Here is a 20,256-nt window from a genome sequence, read left to right on the forward strand (position 1 = left end):
TTGTGTGGTTCTTTCCTGTAACCCTGAGTCCAGTGAGACAATATTGCTCCTGTTTTGTTTGTGTGGCTGGTAGTAAGCCACACGCATAGTTGGGTTATCAGTTCTGTTTAGTTAGTTGCTCAGACGAGCAGGTTGTTTTATTTTGTTTTTGCCGGAATTTAAGACTGTATTTTATTTTGCTCATTTTGTGCCTGAAGTCAAGGTTTATTTATTTTCAGTTTTTTTCTAAATAAACCAGGATACTGTACATTTTGTGTCCCTATCTTGACTGTTTGGGTCCGCATCACTGCTTCTACTGAGCTAACTGACCCACAAAACCTAAAATGTTTTGTTCACTGAGACAGTTATAACTTTTGCCTTGTGACATGGTGCTACATCATGCTGGAAAAAGTGTTGTTCATCACCAAATTGCTCCGGGAAGGTCGTGCTAGACTGTACAGGAAAGAAATTGTACCCGCTGCATTTAGATTAAAAAAATTCACTAAAAACTAATGTAAATCAATCAATTCACAAAAAACTCATTTAAAAACTACATCTGTGAATCTAGCTGAAGAAAACTTGCTGTAGATTCAGTATGAAGGATTCTCAAAATGTATAGTTAGCAATAAAAAAATGCTAAAGTTTATGACAAATGAACATGGAAATAGAATAGAAAGCTACAGAGGTATGCTGACTGTACAAGGCTACCAGCATGTTTATGAACATTGCATACTTCCTTCATACCACTTGTTTAACACTTAACACATATCTGACATTTAATGCCTCTTCTGTTTCCTTCTCAACATGTCTACTGGGTAAATTTTTCTCTCATTTCTGCTTTGTCAACTCATTTTATTACATTCTAAGCATATACGAAATAATAATATTAAGCCATTTATGCAAAAAACCTTTCACGGGAATATTATTCATGTTTTCAGCAAAATTTAAAGAGAAAGTGGTCCACTAAATATTCACCACAACCTCCTACATTTCTGCCTAAACTAATTAATACAGTCAATACAGTCAAAAATAAAAGTAACCCATTAGAAACTGATAATATATATATATATATATATATATATATATATATATATATATATATAGATATATCTTAGTGGATGTCCAGAATTAGAAAAAAACGGTTCACACCGTCCATAACATAGTTCAGCTTGGAGTTCAATGTGAATGTGATATTGCAAAAAAAAAAAAAAACGATGCGGAAAACCTGCATATATGCATTTTAGTAAAAAGCAGCATATCAGTTATACCTGCAAAAATGCTGACATTTTCGCTATAGGTTTAATAAAGAAAGAAAATATACAGAGGAAAAACTCTGCAAAAAAGAAATGAAAATCGAAGTAGAAAAAAACAATGTGTTTCTGCAGAATTTTTTCCCAAAGTGTTTTATAGCTGCATTCTGCAACATAGAGCCTTAGCTTTAGGGTCCATTTACACGGAGTAAATGCGTGCTCATTTTGACAAAATATACGTGTAAAAATAAGACTCCCATTGACTTCAATGACATTTTTTTACACTTGTAAAAAAACAAACACGTCAAAAAACACTTCAAAATACACGTGTAAAATGTCATTGAAGTCAATGGGAGTCTTATTTTTACACGTGTATTTTGCCAAAATGAGCGCGCATTTACTCTGTGTGAATGGACCTTTAGGCTGAGACCCCACGGTGCAGAAACGCAGCTTCTTTTGTTGCAGATTTTGTTGAGTTTTTTTGAGTCAAAAACAGGAGTGGATTGAGCAGAAGGGAGAAGTATAAGAACTTCGTATATATTCTTCATTCCCTCTGTAGCCATTTTTGGCTTTGACTCAAAAAAATGCAACAAAATCTCCAGCAAAAGAAGCTGCGTTTCCACACCATGGGCCTCAGCTTTAGGCCCATGCCCACTTTGCGGAAAAAAATGCAGTGCGGACACGCTGCGATTTGCAAAGCTGTTGTGGTTTTGCAAATCGCAGCATGTCAATTATATCTACGGAAACACCGATGGCTTTCCCGTAGATATAATGTTAAGAGAAGTCCGCAGAAGAAAACTCTGTGAACTTTCTCTTAAAAGCGCTGCGGAAAGGACCGCAATTCGTTCACGCAGCGGTTCTTCCCACAGCGCTTTAGTGCTGTGGATACGGCCCGTGGGGCCTTAGCCTTAAGGAGCTATCCAGGATCTGAAGATAATTGATACTGATGACCTATCTATAGGATACGTCATTAGTGTGAGATTAGTCGTGGTTCAATCAGCTCTTTGGTGACAACAAAAATTGCAGCCGTACACATTATATATGGCTTCCACTGGCAGCATCCGCTGATCAGTGTGGGATCTAGGGGGGTTTTGATACTGATGATTATTTTCAGGTCCTGGACAATCCCTTTAAAAGAACTTCTTTTGATCCTATTTTAGTTCAACCATGTCACCCTTTTGTACACTTCCTTACTGTCCTTTGTTTGTTTATAAGACAACTGGTTGCACCTTTACTTTGTCTGTAGTTGGACTACAGATTGTTAAGCTCTTCCTCTGTTGTCCACCGCCAATGTCCATTTAGTCTTGTTCTAGTGTCTTGTTACTGGGAGTCCTCTGCCTCATGTGACTGCTGAAACTAACTGGGTACAGGAGATACAGAATTTCCAGAAATAAAGCACCGCCATGAAACTGAACAGACAATGGCGGGGGACAATGGGGTGCTCGGGCCAAGTGAGTATGCTTATTATTATTTTTAATTTTCAGTAGGACCCCACTGAGGGCATGTGCCTGTCCCCCCCTCCCCCCTCCCCATTCTGGCAGCCAAAGAAAAATAGAACTGTTCAGCAAGAGAGTAAACTTTTTGTTCTTTCTATAATTTCTACAAAAGTGTTTATGCCAGGATCATGCAGAAAATGGAAAATGCTGCAGGCTGATAAACAGTGAGGGTTGCTATATTTTCATGTTTACACTTACCATAAATTTTGGGGTTTAGTGTTCCTTTAAAATAACCTTTTTTTCCCTCTGTTTCTGTTTTATTTGCCTAAGTAAATGCAGTAATAAGTAAATTGTGTTTTGTACGCCTTCGGGTTCCCATATCACATTTTATGAAGAGATCATGAACTTTGGTGCTACACTAACCAGTTACCTAGCAAACCATCTATTGGTCTCATTAGCTGAGAAATCAACAGTGACATAAGGACAAATGTCTTAACATTGCTCCAATATAAAGTAATTGGTAAAATGTTATTGAAGCATATGGCCTATTGTATATATAGGACAGCATAGAGTTGCATTTTTACTTTAGCAGTTCAATGTAGAAGTAGTAACTAGTGACACTAAGCAGGCTAACATGAACATATGCATGTGCCGGGTCCATGGGTAATATCCATTTTCCACTTGTGCCTCTTTGAATCCATTCATTTTTTTTAGTGAGCCCAAAGAGCAAAATGGATGAGTTTAGTACCTTCCTGAGTTTTGCCCGTGGCTCATGGCCCCATAATTGGAATTGTGATAATACACAAATCTGTATATGGGGCCAATAGAACATAATAGATCAGTATGCTAAGCCATGAAAAACATTGCACTGACATAGGACTTGTTTGTGTTAATGGAACGTAGAGGATGTACACAAAGTTATTTGATGTGGCTTCCAGTGGGTTTTTCACAGTGAAAAACACATAAAAATACCAAATGCTAAGGCCCCACATAGCGAGCTGCAGCAGAAAAGCGCTGCAGAGAAGACCGCAGCGGAAACGTGTTGCATTTTTTTCTTCAGAAATTCCACAAAGTTTTCCTTTCTGCCTCTATTATTATACCTATATGGAAAACATCAGGTATAACTGACATGCTGCAATTTTTAAAAACTTAGATTTTACGCTGCAGATTTTTTTCCTGCAATGCGTGAATGCAAAACAATGCATGTTCGCAACGTGGTGACCCTGGCCTCAATTACAGTCCATCCCATTGATTATGGTGGCACACTTTCCATTGAATGACACTTGATCTACTTGTGGACACTCATATGATTTTTTTTCTGCTGAGTATTCTGTCCATCTAAACATATTTTTAGTCATATATATAACTACAATGTAGGCTATATTTACAGTACTGGGTTAGACTTGAAATGGGTCAGAAGATAGAGACCATTGAGATAAAACATTCATGTCATAAGAAGCTACTTGAAGGTGTTTTAACATCCGGTACGCTTTAAGTGAATTAATGGTAATGGAAACTGAATCAAGGGTTAAACATAGCTCATATACATGCTGTGTCTAAACCTGGAGTGCAAAGTGACTTGTGCTGTGTGTTTTGAACCCAAAGCACACCAATTATTGTTGCAGGTCTCACCCGCTGCGTTCAACTTTTGCAGTGCAAAGATTAAAGGCTGCTGGAGTTCCACGGCAAAAACTTACAGGTGAGTCGCAGCAAAGCCGCCTAGCAGAGAAGACACTGCAGTGTGTTTGCTGTATATGGCTCCAGTCTCAGTAACTGAGGACTAAGAAAAAATGCTCCAGAATTGTTATTTTATTGGGAATATACATATTTACTAAAACAACCATGACAGGAGAGATGACAGGTCTTCCTTAAATTTTAATATGTGTGATTGAAATAATAATATACATTAATTCTCACATACGAGCTACGTGAAATAATGTATTATGTATTAATTTAATCTTGTTTGATTACCAATGATTATTCACATTGATGGAAATGCATAATGTGCTGACTGCTGAGACATCTAATTAACATTAGGTCTCATGCCAGTCATTTAATAGGCATCTCAGAACCTTGCCTAACCAGAAACACATGGTTGGAGTTATAATAAAACTATCAGCACATGTTATAAAAAAGAACATGGCGTATTCAGAAAAATATGTGACAATTAGCAAATAGATTTTCAGATAAAAGTGTAACAAAGATTCAGTTTGCAGTTGTGTAATTGTCACATTAGTCATCTGCACTCTTCAGATTTATTATCTCTAACATTGTGTAATTTTGTTTTTGAGGATATAATTAAGTTCTGTAAAGACAGTGCAACACATCTTCCCTGAAGACGAGAAACACTTGTTTTACACACAGAAATAAAACTGTAAGGCTAAAGGGAAACTCTGAAAGCCCTTCCTCCAATTGTTATTAAAGGGTTATCCATCCACAAACATATACAAAGCCAGATGCAGATGGCTCTGTACACTGTCTAGTGGCCATGCTGATTTGTTGCAACTCAGTTCCCACTCATTTGCAAGCTTCCTACTCCTTCTGGCTGCAGTATATACAACTATTATAGGCACACAATTGAATATGCCAGCATTATATATTTAATACAAACTGTATGTTTATGAATATCATTGACAAATTTGGTGTGTTTACGGGACTTCCATTAGTAAAATGCTTCCCCCAAATACATTCGGGCATATCTGCAGAAGACAAGACATTCATTTTTGAATAAAAATGCCAGCCTGTTTGCAATGCTGAAAAATAGCTTTTGTTACTGCAGAAGAAAACAAGCAGGAGACCTTTAGTCTTCATGTCTGAAACCAATTTATAATATCTTAATAAGTACATATATGAATGTTTTAGATCTTAAAATGGATGCAGAGGTTTAAATGCAGAAGACAAGTTTAGATAAAAGTGATAGTGACAAATTCTTCTAGTAACTAGCTATACTACTAAAAAGAATAAGAAAATCCCCTTGCCTCTTTACGCCTTACTTTTCGTATGGGAATAATATTTTGTTATTGACCTCCTCCTGTAGCTCTTGTTTGCTTGCAATGCTGTGCCATTGCCTTACCAAGTGTATACAAGTATTATAAGGTCAAAATATGTAAGAATATGTAAGTATGATCACCAAGTAGTAGCCGGAAATAAGTTATGTCAGTACACAAAGAAGGGACATTTCTCTAGAACATGTCACTTACATAGAATGCAGTAACTAGGTCAAGGTTAGAAGGAAGGAAAATCTGTCAAATGTCAAGTGGATGTTTAGTAAATAACCATTACTCAACAAGCCAAGATTTTATAGAACATAATCTGGTGCTGACATGTGTCTAAAATATGAAAGGGCATTTCTGCCTGCACAAATGAGTTAAGCTACATTCCCAAGACCAAGGTGCACAATGGAGACGTTAAACATCTATTTTGCACACCCTTCTTGCACCCAGAAGCGGCCGTCTTCATGAATTCCCCATACATTACATTTCAATGGACCCTCAAAATAACAGTCAGGTGAAAATGGCCCCCATACACAAACCTTGAATTTAAGGCTGCCATGTGACATCAAAAACAAACATAAAAAAAACAAGCATCACACGGCCCTTATTCACTGTCATGTGAATATAGCTTTACTTTCATTGTATTCAGCAAGAAAGTCAGCTGACAAATAATATAGTTATGAATTTTTTGACTACCTAAGGCCCTACGGAACGATCCTCATTGCTAAAGTGCAGCGGGAAAAACCACGGCGGGAACGCATCGTGGTTCTTCCTGCAGCACTTTAAACAGAAAGTTCATAGACTTTTCCTCTGCAGACATTCTGTTACCATAATATCTACGGGGAAGTCATATATATAATTGACATGCTACAATTTCAAAACCGTGCTGGTTTTGGATATTGCAGCACATCCGCGCTGCGGTTTTTACTGCAAAGTGGGCATGAGATTCGCATGAATTCCATCCACCTTGCAATCACTATAAAATGCCATGATTTTTCCCACAGCGTTTCCGCTACAGGTGAATCCCTTGGGGCCCCGGCCTAAAACCATGTTTCCCAAACCAGTTTTCAAAGAAACCCTCAAAAACATGTCCTGAGGATCTGAGAAGCAGAAGGTAACAGAAATTGTTACCAGTTTAAGCTCTTCGTATAACTATTTTATTTGAGAATTCACTGGTGACCAGAGGCCACAGAGTTTACTTGTGCTATCTTTGTTACATTTATCTATAATTATTTTTTTTTTTAGTATTTCCCCTTTAAGAAAACAACAAGACAGAAATACATACTCTAAAGTGTTAAACAGAAATGAGGGTTTGCACGTCTTCACTAATTTAGTCATGCAAATAGTATTTATCTTGCAACATAATGACAGAATTATTATTTTAGGAAAAGGGCAACAAAAAGGGCTATAAATAAATCAGCCAAACAATGGCTTCAGGAAATACACAGAGAAATGCCAGGATTATCAGATGTAATGAATGGGTGGGGAGGATCCAAATAATTGTGGAGATAAAAGAGTAATAATCCAGTTGCTCTTTACCCTGTAGACATAAAGGCAGTCTTCTCTAAGAAAACAATATGAAAACCTTTCTGAGGTGTGAACGGGTGGATGCACAATCCAGTATCAGGTTAATCCAGTAAATGATAAGTATAGCTATGCCAGAAAACTACTCCCTAATGACAATTTATCACAGTCGTATTAACACATTGCTGCCCTTATTGTGTGCAGAGCGTAAAAAACACAAACAAAATAGAAAACCAAATACAGTAACATCAGACATACTCAGACCTCTAGCCCTCACAAGACAGACAAGTGTTTTATATTGTTTTCAACAGCTGTCGGCCTCCATCTTTTCCTTCTGACCCCAATACACATGCACAGTTAGCCAAGCATGCACTTGTTCTAAATAGGTAGAGGGAAGTAGGCAGCTGCCAGACATCCGTAGCATCAGCTTATCTCCCCTGAGAACACAATTCAGTATGACCAACCATTTTATCCCCTGACATCAACTGGAAGGCCATAGACTGGTCTCACTAAAATAGGCAGTTTCAGCCAGCTTTGCTTTAATGTGTATGGGCATGTTAAGAGCCCAATCACCCATCTCAAAATTATTTTCCAGCCCCCATGCGACTTCCTACAACTTTCACCCACTGCCTAGCCGCAGATTAATGGACCTGATCAACAGAGTGGCTGAATCAGCTGCAGAAACCACAATAAGATTGACCAGAACACTTATTTTGAAGGAGAATGAAGGCAGAAACAGCACTAAATGCCCTTGTGTGAACATACCCTAAGTCTGACTTGGTGGGATTTTTGTATTATTTACAGGATTTGTTGTCCATTAGAGATTACACTCTATCCTCAGACTGCAACAGGGCAGGATATGCAAAATATATCTAAACATCTAAGGAAGGAAGCATGAATAGATAGATAGATAGATAGATAGATAGATAGATAGATAGATAGATAGATAGATAGATAGATAATGGGATAGACAGATAGATAGATAGATAGATAGATAGATAGATAGATAGATAGATAGATAGATAGATAGTGAGATGTAGATAGATAGATAGATAGATAGATAGAGATAGATAGATAGATAGATAGATAGATAGATAGATAGATAGATAGATAGATAGATAGATAGATCATAGATAGATAGACAGCAATTCACTAAGGCTAGATTCACTCTTGTGCTAGGCTCACTGTTGTTCGGGTCCGCCAGGTGAGCCCAACAACTTAAGCCCAACTTTACTTAAGAAGCAGTTACCCATGGAGCATTTAAAAACAAGAAAGGAGACAGTTCAGCTGTGTTGATAACAAAGGCCTTATCCCAACTCTGCTGTCTCTGTGCTGTCAAAGTATTTCCATTTTTGTTCTGTTTAGGAAAACATTAAAAATTTTGCTTAATCTTAAAAATATAATATTATAGAATACCTCTAACCAGATGAATGTGACTGCTTTTTCATATTATGGAAACACAACTGACCAATTCTAATATTATCACAACTTTACTAAGGTCCTATATATGATCTAAGAGATGTCTACTCTTTCACTAAAGCTTCCAGTAAATGATTTAAAAACTTAGTAAGACTTTAAAATGCCTTTATTGCTAGGTATTTCGAAAAGTTCTGTATTATTATCTACCAAAGTAAAATATTTAGCTAATGCTGATATTGTAATACATTGTAATGTTATAACTAAGTAACATATATGTAAATATATGTTACATTGATGTTGTATACCTAGATGCCATTATAGATAATTATACTAGGGATTATACTTGGGCAGTATAGTTAAAGGTTACATTAAAGCCATATTAGTAGTGAGGGCAAGTACTGACAGTATAACATTTTTGATGATGGTTGAGGACATCCTATACGGTAGTACTCACCAGATGTTGAGGCATTTGAAACGTGGAAGTGCTGCTGGCGCTGGAACACAATGGCACCTAATGTTGCTATAAAAGAGAAAATTCCACATTTGAAAGCCAATTATTCACTGCAGTCACTGGCACCAAGTTACCAACACAAGTGTAACCCAAGCATGTATCAACACTGGATGATGCTGGGACCGTTATTTATTCTTCACCTCCATAATGGGCATGCACTGAAATTTCCCCAATGTGGGACTATTAAAGGATTATCTTATCTTATTTTATAGACAAGATTATGTTAAAACTTATAGGATGGAGAATTTCCCACAAACCAATAAATCTCCCAAACGTCACTATTACCTACAAACATCATCCAAGCACTTTTTATATTCCATATTTTACTTATTCATAATGTCGCTTCTGGTCTGTGAAAAATGGCCATCTTTACTATCTTTACCCACATGAGTAGCAGCAAGACTTGTATGACTCAGTGGTTCTCCTAGTCCCTCTTCCTATGAAGGTTTTTCTGATCCCTCTCATTGTACTGTATATTCACATAGTTAAAAACAGATGAAGTTGGCCACTTGGTTTCTTCTCTCTTGCATAATGCAGATGGGTTTTAAGGGTGCCAAGATTCTTCTGTGCAGGGCCAAGGAGGTGAGTTTTATTCTCCAAGGTACAACAGCATGTATCTGAGCATGTTAAGCTACTTTACTGACTGATCTCAGGACAACTTAAATAAATAGACACTAGGACATGGGCTGAGGTTTAGAAATATTTGTACAACGGTTCATAATTATTTTGTAAAGCTAATCCTGTGGACAACATCCGGTTAACTAACCACATTTATGCTATTGGGAAAACCCCTTGAAGTCCAATTGTTATCAAATCAAACTAGAGTCAAATGAAGAAATGCAACTCAGACAATTGAGACAGCGCGATTTCCTCTTATAGACATTCATGTAAGCAGGATTATCTATGTTCTGAAGAAAAGAATGTGAGTAGGGTATTTTGAATGGCACATGGATATTAGTCTTTGACAAGTACTTGTGCTATAGCCTCAAGATGTGCAGTACTTGTGTCTAGCATTCAATAGCTATCTACAATTCCTTATTAGCAAGCCTACATTTTAGAATGATCTCTTCTATTGCTTTAAAATGTGAACCACTATAGTGGAAAATGTGTACAGAGACACACCCGTGTCATTTATGAATAATAAGGAGAGTAATTCTGTCATATGCCTGATAGGACCGAGCAGAAATGTTCTAAAAATTGTATGTTCAGAAGAAAAGTTACTTTATTAAAGGGATCCTATCATTGAAACTCAATTTTTGCTGCCTATCACGTAGGAATTGCCTTAAGAAAGGTTATTCTTCTCCTAAATTTAGATGTCTTCTCCAGGCCACTGTTCGGTTAAAATCCTGTTTTTCACCGGTATGAAAATGAGTTCTCTCGCAGCACTGTTCTCTCACGGTCCTCAGTGCTTAAACAGCACTGGGGGTGTCCCCAATGCTTCCAGAGAACTCTCCAGCACCGCCTCCATCTTCTTCAGGAAGGGGGTCTTGACATGTCTTCTTCTGGGGGTTGGCTTCAAACTTCTAGGCCTAGGGCAAAGCCGACTGCGCAAGCCTGCCGGCCACAAGAAAATGGTCGCTTACACAGTATTGTAAGCGGCCATTTTCTTGTGGCTGGCGGGCATGCGCAGTCAGCTGCCTGAGGCCTAGAAGTCTGAAGCCTGTGCCTGAAGAAGACACGTCAAGATCCCGTTCCTGAAGAAGATGGAGGCAGCGCTGGAGAGTTCTCTTGCAGCATTGGGGACACCTCCACTGCTGTTTGAGTGCTGGGGACCGCTCCCAGTGCTGTTTGAACGCTGGGGACCGCCCAGTGCTCATTTGCATACCGGCGAAAAACAACAGGGTTTTAACTGAACGGGGGCCGAAGAAGACATCTAAAGGTAGGAGAAGAATAGCCTTTCTTGAGGCTATTCCTATATGATAGGCAGAAAAGATTGAGCTTAAATGATAGGATCCCTTTAATGCCTTATTTATACCATGGACTGTTTCTCACAGATCTCAATAAAGACACTGACATGCTCTATCTTTGTCTGTTTTGAAGGACAGACTGACCCAATAGAAATCAATGGATCCATTTTTAATGGATATTAAATGGATTGATGTCAGAGCTTGCCCATTAAAAACAGGTACAAAACAGATGACCCTCGGCCATCAAAAACAGAAAAGCTAAATGGAACTCATACAAAGTGTTTTTCCTGCAGCACTTTTTGACTGTGGCTCACAACATGGGTCCTTGGCCTTATAGAGAGGACGTGGTAGCTTTCTTGACCTGTCTGTATCAGCACTGTACATAATCATAATCCCCACAATATAACAATTTTGTAATTGTGTGGCATACTGTTCCTCCTATTTCTCTTAGTAATACAGTGGGTATGGAAAGTATTCAGTCATTCAGTATGCAACCATTTACCTTGTGGAATGGGTGTCTCTGCACAATATGGTACTGTCAGCACTGATAGGAAAGTTTCACAATTTCTAGGGTCCCATCCCCAGCTGATAACACCCAGTTGTCAATTTATTGAAGTTTTTGAAGATGTTAAATACTGATTTCAAACGGATTTGCCGAACACAGATGTGAACCAGGCCTGAGTACTGTTCTAACAATGTAGAAATGTAGAGTAGGGCAATAAACTACAGTGCTATAAATGCTGCATGGTGAAATAAAGGTGTACTAGAAGTACAATGATAATACACAATATCACAGTTTATGGGACAATTACTCTCTAGCAAAATAGAAGAACCCACTGGATTTGATAGGAACAGATCATTATCCAATCTGCCTTCTAATTCTTCCATAAAGACAAATGTCAGGGAAAGAAGGATGGGGCATGTTGGATTTCAATATACCTAAACATTTGTTCATGTTGAAGGCATGAGTGGACTGGAGTGACTTATTCCTTTTTCCCATCATTATGCTTAGCTGAGGCAGTTAGACATTTGGTGAATTTGGGAGAATAGCAGTCGGACAAACAAGGAGTTTTTCAAACAAATGTGGTGTTTGTATTTCCAAAGCCTATGGACAAGTATGGCACTACTTATCTCTTAGTTGTGGAGATTATGTCATTTTCATAAAATAACTGCTCATTCGCTGCAATGAGACTCAAGTGCAGAGTCCATGTACTCAGGAGAGACCGTCTAACTTGGCTCTTAAATAGGGTTGAGCCGATCCTGACTTTTCAGGATCGATTTTAAAATCCGATTTCCGATCATTTTTCATTCGAACCCAATCTCGATCCCAATTCCGATCCCAATGCAAGTCAATGGGATTTTTTTATTAATTGGAGATCGGATTTTAAAAGCAATCCTATTCACTATACAGCATGGAATCTAAGAATTGTTAGAATCCACGCTGTGTAGTGAATCACTAAGTAGCCAAAGGATTTTTTTTTTTTTTTTAATCCTCTGGCTATTTAGTCCCCCCTGGTGTCCACTTACCTCTAGAGATGGCTGCTCCTCCTTCTTCTTGTCCTCGCTGCCGGTCCAGCTGCAGTCTTCTTCGCCTCATGGCCCCCTCCCTGCCAGGTTAGGAGAGTGTGGGCGGGTTAGGAGAGTGTGGGCAGGTACTGGGAGGGGAGACGTCACATCTCCCCGCCCTGTACCCACCCACACTCTCCTAACCCGCCCACACTCTCCTATCCTGGCAGGGAGGGGGCCGCGAGGCGAAGAAGACTGCAGCTGGACTGGCAGCGAGGCGAACAGCAGCAGAGCAGCCATCTCTGGAGGTAAGTAGCTACGAGACATGTTAGTTTAGCCACCCATTAGAATGAATGGAGGCAGCCGGCGCGCAGGGGGTTAAGGCTGTGTGTCGGCTGCTTCCATTCATTCCTATGGAACCGCAGCGGAGCCTTCACACTGAGTATACACTATATACTCAGTGTGAAGGCATTGTGGTAAATACTACCGATCCCGATCCCACCTAAAAAGATCGTGTTTGGAATTCCGATCGTGATCGTGAAATTTTCTCGATCGCTGAACGGAATCCGATTTTTTCCGAACACGATCGCTCAACCCTACTCTTAAACCATTGATTGATATCTGCCTTCCTATACTGTGAGGGTGAGCCAACACCGCCTAAACATGGAGGACTCCATTGAACATACACAGCACTGAGGGGACTTAAGCACTCAGGTCACCCTTCTGCTAATAAATATTATTATAAAAACTACAGCATTTTCACACATAAGTCACCCACCCTGGAATCAGAGTCTCTGTCATTACTTTATACCGCTCTCAGATAAAGCAGCATAAACCCAGTGACAGATTTCCTTTAAATGTACAGTAATAAAAATAAAGTGTACCATATCACTATATGAAAGGTTAAAATATGTGTTATAAAGCCATAATTCAGAAGCACTGTACATGCATTATGTGTTAATAATACGAGAATACTGCTATTCTCCAATGTTCAGTATCACCAGGAGGCACACAGTATTAAACTGACAGATCCTACATTCTGTCTACATCCTGATATTCCATTATATAGAGGGGAATTAGACACAGGTGCTATGCTAAAACAAAGCACAGTATGAGTTCATGCTGGAGACTGACACTGAGGTCACATCAAATGCTGAACTATAATGTCAGTGCGAATCCTCTGCTTTAGATCACCAGAAAACTATTTAAGCTTCATTCACTGATCCACTCCTCTCCTTCCCTGGCTTTACACCAAGAAACAATATAGAGGCTTTTGAAGTCAGAATTAATTGTATCTGAAATGAAGTACTGCAGGGTCACTTGTGCTTGAACAGCATTCGGATAGCATTCTTCGGCGGCATAAACACTTGGTGGAAACCACAAATCTAATAATGGTCTTTTAGAATTCAGAAACATGTTGTAGTTATGGCATATTTCATATTGCCCAGGGGCTGTAACTGAATTCCTTTATGACACTGGCAATCATTTCTCTACCAGGAGGAATTCAATACTCCAAGTTGCAACCATCAACAATATGCCTTGTAAACAATATATCTGACTTTGACCATAACCTTTTCCCCCTGTCAACACATAGTCTCAGAGACTCAATGCCAATTCTGTAACATCTATATGACTAACATTACCACACAATATCCCTACTGTCAAATAACACACTTCTTGCAATATTACAATTCTAGGGAATAAGTCAGGGCTTTAGGTTCTTTTTCTCTGTAATATGAGTCATATGATTCCACAGAAGTTCCTGTTAAATGAGGAGCACAAGAACAAAACCTATTATTTGGAAAAACAATTATTCATGTCTTCTGCATATTTAAGCTGATACAATAACACGGAATGCAGAATCTGCTTTTATCCAGAAGTTACATTACTAGCTATATAAAAGATAAGAAAAATAGAGTAATCATAGGGAATCTAACCAGGCCCGAACATAGTAGAGGACAATCGTGCTCCTGCCTATGTAAAAGCAGCATAAGCAGGTCCACAACTAAGTGCACCATAATATAATAACAATGAATAGATATCCTTGGCCAATTTCCTCATAACGTGGGCTTATTCATAGTTTACTAGTAGAGATGAGCGAACAGTGAAATATTCTAGATTCGATATTCGTTTCGAGTAGAGCCTCAATATTCGACTACTTGATCGAATATCGAATCCCATTATAGTCTATGGGAAAAAATGCTCATTTCAGGGGAAACCACTATTCGACCAAAGGAGAGTCACCAAGTCCACAAGTAGCAGGAGGAGGGTGTTTAGGAGGAGCGCTGTGCAGTTAAAGCACACAGACCCCATTATAGTCTATGGGGTCCATGCGCTTTAACTGCACAGCGCTTGCAGTTGCGCTGATAAAAAGTAAGCTACCTCATAACCGCAAGCTGCCAGCTCTCCCGACTAGCAAAGATGAGTGTGCGGCAAGTCAATGCTGGTTCTGCAGCAGGCTCGTCCTTGCTAGAAGCAGGCAGCTTGCTGTTACGAGAGAGTGGACTTTTTCTCATAGGAATGAATTGACCAGCATTGATTGGCCAGTGTACAGCATTCAGCCAATCAACGCTGGTTCTGCTGGAGGCTCGTCTGTGAGGAGGCAGAGTCTAAAATCGGACCACAATAGAGACTGCTGTGGTCCAATCTTAGACTCCGCCTCCTTACAGACGAGCCTCCGCCAGAACCAGCATTGATTGGCTGAATGCTGTACATTGGCCAATCAACACTGGTTAATTCATTCTTATGAAAAAAAGTCAGCTCCCTCGTAACAGCAAGCTGCCAGCTCTCCCAACTAGCAAAGACGAGCCTGCTGCAGAAATAGCGTTGATTTGCCGCAGGCTCGTCTTTGCTAATCGGAAGAGCTGGCAGCTTTCTGTTATGAGGGAGCTGACTTTTTCTCATAAGAATAAATTAACCAGTGTTGATTGGCCAGTGTACAGCATTCGGCCAATCAACGCTGGTTCTGCCGGAGGCTCGTCTGTGAGGAGGCGGAGTCTAAGTTCGGACCACAATGGAGACTGCTGTGGTCTGATTTTAGACTCTGCCTCCTCACAGATGAGCCTCCGGCAGAACCAGAGTTGATTGGCCGAATGCTGTACACTGGCCAATTAACGCTGGTCAATGCATTCCTATGAGAAAAAGTCAGCTCGCTCGTAACAGCAAGCTGCCAGCTCTCCTGACTAGCAAGGATGAGCCTGCTGCAGAACCAGCGTTGATTTGCCAAATGCTATACACTGTATAGCATTCGGCCAATCAACACTGGTTCTGAATCGAATATTTACTGCGAATAGCTAATAGTATTCGATCGAGTACGAATATTTCGAATACCGTAGTATTCAATGGAATACCTACTCAATCAAATACTACTCACTCATCTCTATTTACTAGACACTTCTGGTGCTACTTACAACAGGGGATAGAACAGATAAAAACGCCCTGTCTGGCCTATTTCCAGACAATGGTTATCAGATCCACATAGATACTGGGTTGTTGGGATTTTACAGTAAAATCTGTAATTTCTGTAGTGGAAGTTGAAAGACTTTTTTCCCATCACAGAAAGTAATAGCATATACCAGCACGTTTGTGATCAATGAGGGTCTTACAACAGGGACCCCTACTGGCTGTGCTGAGAATGGGAGAACAACTTAATTTGTCATGGTGTACTTTCCACAGCCTCTCTCTCCAGAATCTACGCTACCTATAGAGAATAGTTGAATTCTTTAATAATCCTTATTAAACCTTTACATTACTTAAACCTTTCTGTATTTTTTAATATTATATAATACTACAAAATCAAATCATGGAAGAAGGCACACAACTCCATATGCACCCCATTCATAATTTTCTCCAATTGGATTTCTCCAAAAGTAAGAGGGAAACAGAGAAACAGATAATTCCACATTGTGATAGTATGACCTTTACAAGCTTAGCTATGCTTTCTTAGATTTTCAATGACCTGTTTAGTTAGCAGAGGATGTACATTGACTTGGTTGTGTGCTAAGATTCCTTCTATGGGATTTTTCCATGCCTCACACTAAAACCAATCTAAGGATATTTTCAGTTTAGGAATAAACTGCTTCATTATGTCAATGAATTTCCCCCGTTGGCAGACTGTTACACCGCTATAGCAGTGCTATAAACAGGATCTGTAATCCAACCAATGACTATAACAAACATATAACAAAACAATTGGGGCTGCAGCAATTACATTCACCTTTCTATAGGCGTCCAGCTAGCATTGCATCTGTTACAAGCTCTGGATGGGCTAACCTCTAAAAAGCTTTAATTCTATGGAATAATTTCCATTCTTTCAAGAACCATATAATCCTTATTTAAAAGCACACGGCTACCATGGCAGATCATCGCCCGTAGCCAACAATCAACAGCTTCAGCTGCTCTGCCTTTCTTCAATCTATCTTTAGCGAAGTCAACCCTCTGAGGCTCAGCTCTGCACATGAAATCACTTTTCAAGAACATGACAGGGTGGCTTCAGCGTTCACTAAGAACTGCTCTACCCTCAGGCAAAAAAGCAATAACTATCTTCTAGTGCAGCAATCAATGTAATGTTTTGGCACTTGACTGGCATTTCTTCACCCTGTTTGCAGGACCTCATACGAAAAATAGAAAATGTGTATGTTCTGAAAGTGCATCGGATTTAGTAGTTCAAAATAAATGGCATGCAAGCCAGCATTGTACAAAATCGCAACCTGAGCTTTGAAGAATCCGTCTAACATATCATGACATAGCACAAACAGAAACCCAACACACAATCTGGTCACTTAGTGCCAGGGGTGACATGCAGCCAGTTCTCCTCACTTCTGCCAAGCCAGATGTTAAAAACGTAGAACCAAGGAACAGAGCTGCCCGGCCCAGTCCCAGCCATAGAGGTCTATGTCCTAGCAAAAGAAGCATGTGCAGCTCATATCCTAACAGTGAGTAGAGTTTTTATTTTTTTCTTTACATATTAAGGAAGAAAATTAATATAAGGTGAGGCAACAGACGACATTAGAAGGGGTGTCAGGGGGCATTGGGGGAATAGAGCATCAAGGGACACCAGAGGGGGCATCAGGGGACACTAGGGGGAAATATTAATATGAGGGAACATCATTTATATAAGAGGGGCATTAACATGGAGGACTGTGGACTTTTTGGGGAACAACAGATACTGTTGGGGCTACAAAAAAAGGGGCATAACTTTCTTTTAAATGGCGCAAAACCCAGCACAGTTCCAGTGGTCCCACACAAAATCTGTTGATAAGAATTAGAATCCTATCCCTGTTTAGTGCTTGAATAAAGCATACAATAGATAGATAGATAGATAGATAGATAGATAGATAGATAGATAGATATTAGGAAGGTTGGCAGATAGATAGATAGATAGATAGATAGATAGATAGATAGATAGGATAGATAAATATTTTGAGTTTAAGGCTAAGGCCCCAGGGGACGTCCCGCAGCAAAAATACGCTGCAGGAAGAACCGCGGCAGCAACACATCGCAATTCTTCCTGCAGCATTTTAGAAAGAAAGTTCGCAGAGTTTTCCTCCACAGACTTTCAATTACAATTATATCTATGGGGAAACTGCTGGCATTTCCGTAGATATAATTGACATGCTGCGATTTCCAAAACCCAGAATCCCATCCACTTTGCAGTTACTGTTACTGTTTTCGACCCGTGGATCACTAGACTAAAGGGGTTATCCAGGATTAGGAATATCACTGTTTGCCTACAAAACTCTACCACAACCGTTGGTGTGTTGTGAATGGTATAGTTAATCAGTTCCATTGACTCCCTTATCCAGAGATGAAGATGCCTACTGGTCCCTGATATTGGAGATTGAATAGCTAGTGAAATATTTTTTAACATAGAAAACAAAAACCCTTACATAGAAATCAACAAATAATTTTGCTCCTACATAAAAATAAATTACAAATACAACTACTTTTCAAATATGACAAAAGCCCCCCAAGAATAGTTTTCTTATCTGAATAAATGTAATATTTGCTCTATGATACACATAGTAACCTAGCCCTTACATTTCCATGTATCCTAGTGAGATATACCAAGAGAGAAATGGCATACTCTACATGATTTCCTGGCAGAGCCAGACGCTAACAAATCGCTTTATTGGGTGTGAGAACCTGGAAGTTGCATATTGTTTTTGGAACAACTACATTATTAATGAATGGGTTGAAACGTGTTGCTCTTCATGGCACAACATACAAAGTTCTGCCTGCTGTTTAAAGAAAAGAGTTATATTTTAGTCATGCAGTCACTATGCAAAATGTGTGGCGTGACTGACAAGTCCCTCACTGTCTGATAGCCTAACTGCAGACCTGAAAAGGTGGAATTTAGTACAATGACTACAGGACTAGACGAGCTGTAAACCTGTCCTAGACGCGGTATTTCCCACAGCGCTTTTTAAAGAAAGGAAACCTCTGCGGACTTTGTGCTTCACATATAGGGAAAGTGCCAGCATTTCCGTAGATATAATCGACATACTGCAATCTCCAAACCGCAACAGCCTTGGAAATCGCAGCATATCTACTGAGTGTATTTTTCTGCAATGTGTGGATGGCATTTTTCCGTGGTGTTTCTGTAGCAGCCAGAACGCAGCGTTTGTGTCACATGGGGCCCTGCCCTCAGTAAGTTTTTGCTGAGGCGGCTTGCAGAGGCAAACATTGCAGACTTTCCCACAAACATATTTTGCAGCAGATTTGCTGTGTGTGGCCCTGACCTAAGTGAGTTTATTGATAAGATTTTCCCATTATTCCATGTTTTCTTTTTGATCTTGGTGAGCTACTAAGCATTAAGTATCATTAGAAATACCTAAGAATATTTTTTTATCTTCCATCCTTTTTATTTAACTCTATGTTTACATCCATAAAAAGTAAATGTATAAGATAATGTAGATGTGTAGGCAACTACATGTCTTTTTATGTGATTTCTAATAGCTTGGCACAGGACAGCGAATTATGGCAATCTGCCATAAACTCATCTGAAGCTTTCTCTTACAATGGTAACAAAAACCAATAAACATTAGTAAGACGTTAAAACAGATTGTGACATAACTTGAAGGAGAAGGGATTAAGGAGGTCACAAACCAAATTCAGTTTGATGGTTTTAACAAAAGGAGAAATGCAAGAATGGGCTTGCTCTTCAAGCAACAAAGATTCTCCATGCCCTACAAGAACTGTTACAACAGGTGTTGTAAAACGCACATCAGGTTAGAAACTTTTTATTTTTACTTCTAGACTAAGGCCCCATGCTACGGAAAACTGCTTCAAGAAAAACTGCGGTGGCAACGCATCATGGCTTTTCCCAGAGTGCTTTTCACAGAAAGTCAGCAGAGCGTTTACGCCTCATGGGGCCCCAGTTTAAGAATGATAATGATTTATGCATATCTCTATGGAAATGAAGGCAGCATTTTAGAATAGGGCACTGTATTGCTAGTATGACACAATATACCATGTCTCTTCCACATTACGCTGTCAGACCAGAAAGTGTCAGAATTGGAGAAATCTGTCTATGTCATTGGAATCGTTCACACGACTTTGCTTCTTTATATTATTGTTTTTTCAAGACTGCAGTACCAGACATGGCCAGTATAAAATGTTAAACTCCCTTTGATCTAACAATAATGGTCATTAATATCAGTGACCTGGAAAACTCCTGTGTTTTACTATAGACACAACAGCTATGAATTGTATGGAGGTGACAAAATAGTT

The 20,256-nt window shown here is 39.3% G+C and overlaps 1 protein-coding gene across 3 annotated transcripts in view; it reads right to left on the reverse strand.

Moving 5' to 3' along the window:
• The window catches only part of SFMBT2 (Scm like with four mbt domains 2), a 148,940-nt gene that overhangs the window by 66,049 nt on the left and 62,635 nt on the right, over positions 1-20,256 (reverse strand). For 2 of the 3 annotated variants that reach the window (XM_075273943.1, XM_075273942.1), the window contains exon 5: positions 9,056-9,121. The exons of the other annotated variant lie outside the window; for it this stretch is intronic. In XM_075273943.1, coding sequence (XP_075130044.1) covers positions 9,056-9,121 — 66 coding nt within the window. The remainder of the gene's footprint in view (positions 1-9,055; positions 9,122-20,256) is intronic. 3 annotated transcript variants of the gene reach the window in all.

This window comes from Leptodactylus fuscus, chromosome 5 (assembly GCF_031893055.1).
Source record: "Leptodactylus fuscus isolate aLepFus1 chromosome 5, aLepFus1.hap2, whole genome shotgun sequence".
In the NCBI taxonomy this organism is placed as follows: Eukaryota; Metazoa; Chordata; class Amphibia; order Anura; family Leptodactylidae; genus Leptodactylus; species Leptodactylus fuscus.